Here is a 9,924-nt window from a genome sequence, read left to right as displayed (position 1 = left end):
ATTAATAAAGAGAGGATTACAAATTTAAAAATAAAAAAGTATTGATTATATTAATAGTATCACTATGGATGTGTCTCTTGATTTGATTTAAAAATTTAATTTGAATTGATATTATAATAATATTTAATGAAATATTTTAAATCATAATATATTTTTTTAAAAATTTTTGTAAAATTCAAACAGTAAATTTAATAAATTGATTGAAAACACACTTGAACAAACCCTAGCCCCTCCAAAAACATGCAAAGAAAAATAAATATAATACCAGTAAAAAATGGCATTAAACATCGGAAGGATAGAGAGAGAATAGATGCTCACAATATTTAGATAGAGAAAGGCGTGGGAGGGTTTTCGAAACTGCAAAAAAACCTCCTTTGAGATAAATCTTCACTCGCTTGCGGAATTTCTCAGAAATTCTTTTTACTGCTGCAACGTGAGCGCGGACGTGAATTACAGCACCTCTTCGTTAGCGTTTCTCTGGGTTTTCCTGATATTTGGATTTTGTTGTATCTGTGATAAATTTATTGGGAAGGGAAGGGGCGAAGGGTTGTGTTCGCGAGGAACGTTTCGGGGTAGATCTGTTCACGGGGAGGATGAATGCGAGCAGGGGAGGCGGCGCCGGCAATGGCGGTGGTGCTCAACCCGTTCCGGCGGGGTCGCGGAAGATGGTGCAGAGATTGAAGGAGATAGTTAATTGTTCCGAGGCGGAGATCTACGCTGCTCTTAAGGACTGCAATATGGACCCGAACGAGGCCGTTAATCGTCTTCTTTCTCAAGGTTATACTTTTTTACTCGAAAACCCTAACATATTTTTCTGTACTGGGGATTGTTATATCCTTTTAGGTTATTTATTTCACTGGGTCCGTACAAAGGAGGAGTGGAGTTTGTGGCTGGCATTTGGTCACTCATCTGGTTGACATAAATGTTTTTTTAACTTTAGTTAATAAAAACAAGAACGTGATCAGTAATTAGTTACTCAATTGTTGTTTTTATGTTGCTATCTTTCGAGAAGTTTCAAGAATCGGTTTCTTACTTACCAAATTTGCGGCGGGAAATATACAAGATTCGAGCTGTTTCCGATTAATCACTTTTCTTGTGATCTGATTGTCCCATAGAATGGCACTAGCCTTAGCGATGCCATTCTTTGTCCATGTCACAATGTAATATCAACTTAAATATCAAGGTATTATCTGTTTACACGTTTTTAATCCTGTGTTGGCCTTTTGTTCCTCTGCATTTGTACTGTGGTCATTATAAAATTTTGAAGGAAGGTGCTAGTTATGGAAATTAGGGAACCTCTTCATTTGTTATAGTCAATTTAAATGTTCTGTCACGAAGGCCAGATTGGGTTTGATATCTACCCCACTCAAGTCAAGTGTACCATGCCCTCTGTTTAGGTTTGAGATGAAGATACCTGATATTATTCTTCTGGTGTGCTGCATTGTTGTTTGCAGTGGAATGATTTGTAATGCATGGCATGCTTTATTGATATGTTAATTCTGTTGGTGGATTATATTTGTTGTTTGCAACTTTTACTTTCTTTGAGGTCCTTGAAGAATTTTTGCCTTTAGTTTTATATGGACTTGGGTAACAGCTATATATATATTAGTATATTAAATTATCAAGTACTAGTTGTAGTCACAAAGTAACTGTAAATTAAACTTTTCTTTGATCTGTTTTTCTATTGTATAGATCCTTTCCATGAGGTGAAGAGTAAAAGAGAAAAGAAAAAAGAGGTGCGTTGGAATATTCTCTATGATGCTTTTTTCACCTGATTGCTTTTCTGCAGTGTGTTGTGGTAAAGTTCTCCCTTGGCCCCTTTGGTTGACCAAATTGGGTGAAATTTTTGGTTTTTCTGTGCTGAACTGAAATTTGGTTGGATTAAGTAAATAGCTTCTCTATATTCCCTAATTATTTTGATTTTCATGTGATTTTAAATTGTCCATACCAAAATCCTAAATTGGATGGGAGCCCTTTTCTGCAGGCAATCAATCATGACAGTGCTCTTTCTTATTTTCGCAGGGTAAAGATGCCACCGACTCTAGGTCTTGTGGTGCTAGTAACAACTCTACCCGAGGTAGTAAACTTGGTGTCGATCGATATGGTGGCCACGGTGGTTCAACACCATATAATTCCTCTGGTAACTATAGCTTTTGGGTATTTATAATGACACTCATATAATTTTTTCTAGACATCAACATAACATAAAATCATTATTGCTTTGTTTTTTCTTTCAAGCAGACTCTGGTCCTCGGCCTGTGAAATCATCATACAAGAAAGAAAATGAATCAGCTCCTTACTCAAGTTCTTTATCTTCCGTGCCGGGTATGTCAGGAAATTATAGAAGCAGAGGATCCACAGGCCTCAGGTCTGTCCTGTTTGATCTCCTTTGCTTGTGTTCAGTTTCTGAGTTTGATGTTCTTAAAGAAAATCTATATTATAGTTGATATAAGATTTTTTAACCATGTTGTTCAATTTTGCCAGCCTCATTTGCCAATCATGGAATCAGTGATCTCCTTTTTTATATCATTATCTTTTATAATATGTTTTTACCTTAATCGGCCCTTTTTGATGTCACTTATGTTGTTGTGAGGTATGCTAGCTTGTTCTTTTGAAAGGTTTATTCCTCAGTCTAGGTTAGTGCAGATGATGAGCAAGAGCAGCTTACCTAGTCCTAAAATAGAATATCCTCTTGGCACTGCAACTGCTTGCAACTATGTTCCCTTTACGTATAGTGCCATCAATTGGAGATCGGAACTCCTCCAAAGTAACAGGACAACACAATCAAATATGTGCAATATTGTTTCTAACAATGTGAACGTGTATCATGGCTTTTCTCTGTGTTCTGTCTTCAGTGCTTTCAATTTGGACTTGTTTTTGGAACATTTCTAGTCTGTTGCTGCATTATGTGAAAACTTTTCTTATGAACCATTCTGATTTCTGACTGTATTTCTTTCATTGGTCATCATAATATTTCAGTAATGACCTGAACTGTGAACTACTGTTTGCTAAAATGTTGAATGGTTACATCCCTGTATTATATGTTGCAGTAATGGGTGGTCCTTCGAAAATGATGTTTCACTATCCAGCACAGATGATGTTATGCCAGCAACTAGCATACAGCCGTCTTCTGGATTACAATCTCCCTGGACAGTTGCTCCTGGTCAGGTATCCATGGCTGACATTGTGAAAAGGGGGAGACCACATGATAGAACCTCTAGTGCTCCAAAGGCATCCAATAGCAATGTTCTAGCTCCTCGAACAAATGTGTTACATGATAGATATCCCGAGGATCATACATCCAAAGATCCTGAATCAGTACTTTCTTCAGTCAACCAGGTGCCAATCCATGATGAGTGGCCTATCATTGAGAAACCAGCTACAAAAGTGTCTTCTGTATCAGAGGTGGTGCACTCTGAGAAGCATCTAGAGCCATCTGGTATACCTTCTGAGAGCATTAACCAACATTCTGAGGAAGAAGATGTTGAAGAGTCAGATGATGAGAGCATCGATAATTCTGTAGCCAATGACGTGGGATTGGGTTCAATTCCCACGGGGAAGATTGAAGAGGATGATCCAAGAGGCGTATCTCTTTTTGAGAATGATTTGTATAAAAATATTGGTCCCTACGAGAATCAGCCTCAAGAAGTCAATGCAGGTGATATATCCTGTTCCCATAACATAACTTTTATTTGACTGTCTTTCGACCAAAATTGTTGCATTTTTCACATGTTCGGGGCTCAAATTCTAAATCCTGTTGAAAATTTTCAGGTGAAGAAACTGGTACATCAGTGTCATCAGTCACCAGAAACATGCAAAGACTTGGTGTAGGAAAAGAGGATAGGGGACAGTCACATGAGGGATGTGTGACTTCTGTGTTAATTCCAGACCATTTGCAAGTTCAAAATGTAGATTGCTCACACTTGAGTTTTGGTACTTTTGGATCTAGGGCAAGTGCTACCTATCCTTCAGGCACAACCGTGTCTATGCCTGAAAAGCCTAAGTTGGAAGAGCCGCATGCTGAGGGTGATGTATCATCAGTTGGGCCTCCAGATTCTAGGTATAACAACAGTAAATTGATAATATCTCATTTTGATTTTTTTTTTAATTAATTCTTATCCTTTATCTAAGGGGAATACTGAAACATTCTCTCCCATTCCTGTTGCAGAAGCACAGAGTATTATGCAGATGATTCTCTTAGAAATGTTTCTGACAGTGGTTTGTTCCATAGAGCTGGTGTGAGTGCTGGGACCTATGAAACATCATCTGTTTCACAGCCTGAAGTGTTGAAGCCTGAGAATTCTGAAAGAATCCATGGAGATCAATATCCTTTTCCTTCTCCCAATACTGGGTACAGCTTTGATGATGCCCAGCATTTGAACACTGCTTTCAGCCAGACTAGCTCTCAGATGCAGAACCTTTCTCCTTTTTCTAATGTTATGGTACGGCAATTTCTGCACTCTGTTTTGATTTCAAAGACTAGCTTGTATTTCATGTCACTTATATGAAGGGGTATAATTGAATTTGTGTTCACTAGCACTGGAAATGTTTTAAGTTTTTAAAAAATGAAATGCCTCTGCAGGGAACTTAGATATTGTTTCCAAGGTAGCATTATCAAGAAAACCATTAATATCTCCATACTATTGTCTGATAATTGAAAACAAATAAAGGAACTTGAAAGTTATATCCATATTCATATGAACCTGATGAGTGACATTTTCAGTTGAAAGTAAGCAGGCTTTGTATTTGAAGCTATTGATCATCCTTTATGATATCTGGAGTTTTCTCTCTATTGACTTGAATTGTATTGTACTATTGTACCAGGGTTAAACATGTTCTTTTTGCTGGGATATAAATTTTTCCTATCCTACCTTGTACCTTCTAAATTGTTGTATAATCCTATTGTATTATCCAATTTATTAAGTAGGATAGAAAAGGTTTTTCAATTAAACTATTGAGGTTTTATGCAGCCCATTAAAGTTTACATGACATAAGACTACTCCTAGTGTATTGTCCAGTCATGAGGACCTGTTTATTTACTTATATTCATACATCTCTTCAATGCTTTTGTAACTGTGTTGCGACTCTTTTGCATTTTTTAACTGCAGTCATATACAAATTCACTTCCCAGCTCCTTGTCGCCCGCAAATGCTCACCCCAGCAGAGAATCTGAACTTCATCAGTACTCCCCATTTCCACTTTCACAATCATTATCCGCCAAGTATGGAATTTCTTCCATTGGTGCTTCATCAGTTTCTCTATCTGAGGTATTCAAAACATTCTTGGTTTTCTTCGAATTGTTGCAAAATGCATTTTTGTAGATTTTGTTTCAATTGCAACCATGTTCCTTCAATGATTCAGGCTTTGAAGACTGCTAGTTTCACATCGACACCAGCTGCTCCACCTACCCTCTCCGGAAGCAACGCTGCCAGTGGACCTCCTCTTCCTCAACAACACCTGACAATGCACCCATACAACCAGCCTACTCTTCCGTTGGGACCATTTGCTAACATGATTGGCTACCCTTTCCTACCGCAGAGCTACACATACATGCCCTCTGCTTTTCAGCAAACATTTGCAGGGAACAACACATACCATCAGTCATTAGCTGCAGTACTCCCCCAATATAAAAACAGTCTTTCTGCTGGCAATATGCCTCAGTCTGCTGCCATTGCTTCTGGATATGGTGCCCTCGGAAGCAATACAGCAATTCCTGGAAACTTTCCCATCAATGCACCTGCTGCCCCATCGGCCACTGGTTTAAGTTACGATGAGGTACTGAGTACGCAGTACAAGGATGCCAGTCATCTGGTCTCACTCCAGCAGGTATGCCGACTGTTAATACCACTCCATAAACCTTAAATCAATCGCACAAATATGGCTAGTAGAACTCACTTCATGTTATTCCCATGTAGAATGATAATTCAGCAATGTGGCTTCACGGACTGAATTCCAGAACAATGTCGGGCGTCCCTGCCAACTCATACTACAACAATTATGGCGCACAGCAGAATCAGCAGAGCAGTGGATTCAGGCAGGGGCAACAGCCATCACAGAACCAGGGGCTGTTAGGTTATCCGAACATGTACCATTCCCAGGCCAGCTTATCGCTCGAGCAGCAGCTGAACCCGAGAGACGGATCACTTGGCATGGGTGGCCCTCAGGGGCAGCCCAGACAGTCCCAAATCTGGCAGAACAGCTACTGATCTGATCTGATCATCCTCACTTGGGTTCTTGGGGCTTGTAATGAGCGTGGCCTTTCAAAATCCCATTCCATTCCTGCATTGCAAACATGTTTTCAAATGATGGATGTGATAGCTCATTGCCCTATTGTGCCTCCAGGCTTGTGCATCTCTTCTTACCTACCTTTAACAAGGCTGCTAATTTTGTGTTAATGAACGGACACCTCTTTTCTCATTTTATCTTTATGCCTTCCACTCTTTTTTCTCGTGATCAATGCAAAGTTTGACTGAATTAATTGTGTTCTACCTTTTTTTTTTTTTTTTTTTTTTAATTGAATGTATATTATAAGAATTAATGTGAAAAAGTTGCGTATTGGGCCTCTGCAAGCGTGCTAGGAAATGGGCCCCCAGTTACTTTGTCCTGGGCTGGGTTCAAACTGAGTGGATGCGTGAGGGCGTGTTTGGTTATTTTTAAAAAATTTTAAAGTTGAGATTTATATATAATCTTGAATCTAACATGCCAAACTATCGATTATAAAAATGTTCATGTAAATTCAGCGACATGGAATTGGTGATGTGTACGTGTAATTGTTTGGTGGAATGCTGAAGGCGGATGTTGATGCTAAGTGTAGCTTGAATCAATCTTTCAATTTCCGGTAAAGAAGCTGACGGAATGTCTGGTATGTGGAAGTGATCTCTTCTTCGCGATGGTTTATGTTTTTCTGTAGGTTTCTGAATTTTGTCGTTAGAATTTAAAGATCACATCACACGTGCATTTTCTGGCATCAGAGGTTTCTTCCTCAACCTGGCGTTTTTCGACAAGATTTAAAGCGATGTTGCTTTCGTGTTCTGTGATTTGTTTCGTTCGTTGAAAATCTTTCCTGTGTGTTAACTGCTAGTGTATATGTCGAAGGAAGCATTGCGATTTGTATCAGGCTTATAGATCGTTAACCGCCGATGTTAACTGCGGTGTTTCAGATGTTGAGTTCGATTGAAGTGCTTCCATTACAAGATTTTGGAAAATATTTGATTTGGGGGTGATTTAATATAGGCGAATTTTTACTGAATATGAGGATTTATCTGTACTGGTATTTGCTCGCGTACGTTATAACTTATATATACTTAATAGTATCAGTACATGTCAAGTATTTAGATGAATCTACGGATGCGAGTGGAGCGGATAAGATCATTTTGACAACAATTTATAAAGTGATTTTTCTATATGGATTGTTGCTTTTCCCAATTATGTAATACGCAATATGTCGTCTATCCTGAGATTTGGGAAACCAGTATATTGTAATTCTTTCACATCTTGTTGCAGGAAATCAGACGGTGTAATCCACAAACCTTACCTCAGTTCATGCAATTTGAGTTTATCTCGACCAACCATTATTCGGGGATGAAATGAAAATATTCTTCCTCTTCGAAGCACATAAAGGGCAGCATGAGGGGAGAAAGTTCATCTCCAAATGGATCAAAGAATCTTGAAATTTATAAAAGACACAACAATAAGGATATAATGCCAGGGAGCCAACTATGGAAAGATGGACTTATTTGCGCATTTGAACTCACCCGAGGGCACAAAAAACCAGCCACTCCAAATGGTGAAAACTTCAATGTAAATAATCCAATGCACTCTCATAATTACAAATGCACTCTATTGGAGCATACATCCTTTTTTGATTCAGGAAATGATCAGGTGCGAAGGGAAGGCAGTGGTCACGATGCTGTAGACAGATTTGGAGGGTCGCATTGGGATCCCATTGGGTGGACTAGAATTTCGGAATTAGCGGAGACAGTGGAAGTTGGTGACGATCAGTTTGCTCAAAAGTTTGAATTTAACGATGATGAAGATGACCTCACCGTAGCTGACTTAGCTGCACCATACTGGGAACGGCCTGCTGGGCCTACATGGTGGTGCCATCTTACTGCAGGTCATCCTGTTGTCCAGTCTTGGCTTAACAGTGCCCGGTGGCTGCATCCTGCTATTAGAACTGCTCTGATTGATGAAAGCAAGTTAATTAGCGAGCACATGAAACACCTATTTTACGAGGTATTTTTCTGTTTTTTTTTTTGTGCGAAACTGTATGTATTCTCTTATATTATGTTTTGTGTTATAAAGCTCAGCTTCACAATGCAGGAATCACATACCTTTTAATAAAGAAATTAGGCTTGTATATTATCGAAGTACTTAATAATGCTGTAATGTTTTAGATTCAGCATTCTTCAACTTTGTCCCTGGTTTTTATCTTTCACAGGTCCCTGTAAGGGTTGCTGGGGGTTTACTTTTCGAGCTTTTGGGGCAGTCTGCCGGCGATCCTTACATTGAAGAAGATGACATTCCTGTTGTTATCCGTTCATGGCATGCTCAAAACTTCCTTATTACTGTTCTACATGTCAAAGGATCTGCTTCAAGAATCAATGTTTTGGGCATCACAGAAGTTCAGGTTTTCTTATATCCAAAAATTTACTTATCAATGGTTGAATGTTGTGGATGTTACTTTCTTGTAAATCAGTTTTGTGATTGATCTCATACTTTTTAAGATTACCTGCTTTGTTCTCATTTAGGAACTACTTCTTGGTGGGGGTTACAATACGCCGAGGACAGTACATGAAGTTATAGCAAATTTAGCCAGCCGCCTGGCACGATGGGATGATAGGTGAGAAAATACCAGGAATAATTTCGTGTTCTTTCTCCTTTGAGCTATACTATCAAACATAGGTGGTTGCTAACTCGATTAATTGTTTGTACTATTCTAAGGTTGTTTCGGAAATCCATCTTTGGGGCAGCAGATGAAGTCGAATTGAAGTTCATGGACAGGTACATTACATAAACAACCAACTCTTGTATCCAGAAATGCCCCTCCCTCTTAACATCCTCATATATTCGATTCAACAGGAGAAACCACGAGGATCTGTATCTCTTTGGCGTAATACTCAACCAAGAAATAAGAAGGTTATCAAAACAGGTATAGTCTTTTCTGCAGAATCTAGGACAAAGATATTCTATGCATTAATCCAATCTGCATATGTTAGGTTATAAGAGTGAAGTGGTCTCTCCACGCCAGGGAAGAAATAGTGTTCGAGTTCCTTAAACACCTGAGAGGAAATCTAACACAACGCCTTCTCGAAGAAATCAGAAAGAGCACGCGGCAAATGATCGAAGAGCAAGAAGCAGTTCGCGGCCGGTTGTTTACCATCCAAGACGTAATGCAGAGCACGCTTCGAGCATGGTTGCAGGTTAACATCACTCACATGAGACCAATCGATCAATCAATCAAGCATCTTCATCCTTATAAACACTAATGTCGAAACTTTTCCGCCCCTAATTACAGGACAGGAGCCTCACAGTGACGCATAACCTAGCAGTGTTTGGAGGGTGTGGCGTCGTTCTCTCCATCATCACAGGGTTGTTCGGTATCAACGTGGATGGAATCCCTGGATCAAGCAACACACCATACGCATTCGCCCTGTTTTCTGCAATCCTCTTCTTCGTAGGCTTGTTGCTGATCGCAGTCGGGCTCATCTACCTCGGGCTGAAAAAGCCAATCAACGATGAGCAGGTCGAAGTGAGGAAACTAGAGCTCGACGAGTTAGTCAAGATGTTCCAGCACGAAGCTGAGTCTCATGCCCAGGTACACAGGCGCATTTCACGGCATAATTTGCCGCCTACAGCTGGCGACAAGTTCTCAAAAGATGGAAACTACATTCTTATACAATCAGGTTGGCACTTCTAATAGTC

At 39.5% G+C, this 9,924-nt stretch overlaps 2 protein-coding genes across 3 annotated transcripts; both read left to right on the top strand.

Annotated features, from left to right (window-relative positions):
- The first annotated feature begins 284 nt into the window (after positions 1-284).
- LOC127249818 (uncharacterized) lies at positions 285-6,437 on the top strand. Its single transcript, XM_051272830.1, has 10 exons — positions 285-777; positions 1,693-1,736; positions 2,023-2,140; positions 2,242-2,368; positions 3,051-3,658; positions 3,772-4,060; positions 4,169-4,442; positions 5,109-5,267; positions 5,362-5,826; positions 5,916-6,437. The coding sequence occupies exons 1-10, from the start codon at positions 594-596 to the stop codon at positions 6,204-6,206; spliced, it is 2,559 nt and encodes an 852-aa protein (XP_051128787.1). The 5' UTR covers positions 285-593; the 3' UTR covers positions 6,207-6,437.
- Positions 6,438-6,669: 232 nt separating this feature from the next.
- Positions 6,670-9,919, top strand: LOC127249820 (uncharacterized). Of its 2 annotated transcripts, XM_051272832.1 has the most exons (9): positions 6,677-6,862; positions 7,504-7,800; positions 7,882-8,235; positions 8,441-8,629; positions 8,751-8,842; positions 8,944-9,003; positions 9,082-9,151; positions 9,219-9,422; positions 9,518-9,919. In XM_051272832.1, exons 2-9 carry the CDS (start codon positions 7,627-7,629, stop codon positions 9,917-9,919), a joined length of 1,545 nt encoding a protein of 514 aa, XP_051128789.1. In that variant the 5' UTR covers positions 6,677-6,862; positions 7,504-7,626. The 2 variants fall into 2 exon arrangements, with proteins under 2 accessions (XP_051128788.1, XP_051128789.1); XM_051272831.1 differs by having other exon boundaries at positions 6,670-6,862; positions 7,504-8,235.
- Positions 9,920-9,924: the final 5 nt, after the last annotated feature.

Source organism: Andrographis paniculata, unplaced genomic scaffold (genome assembly GCF_009805555.1).
Source record: "Andrographis paniculata isolate CXL003 unplaced genomic scaffold, ASM980555v1 Contig36END, whole genome shotgun sequence".
NCBI classification, from domain to species: domain Eukaryota; kingdom Viridiplantae; phylum Streptophyta; class Magnoliopsida; order Lamiales; family Acanthaceae; genus Andrographis; species Andrographis paniculata.
The sequence above is the reverse complement of the archived record's forward strand: the minus strand, read 5'-3'. Positions and strand labels throughout refer to the sequence as shown.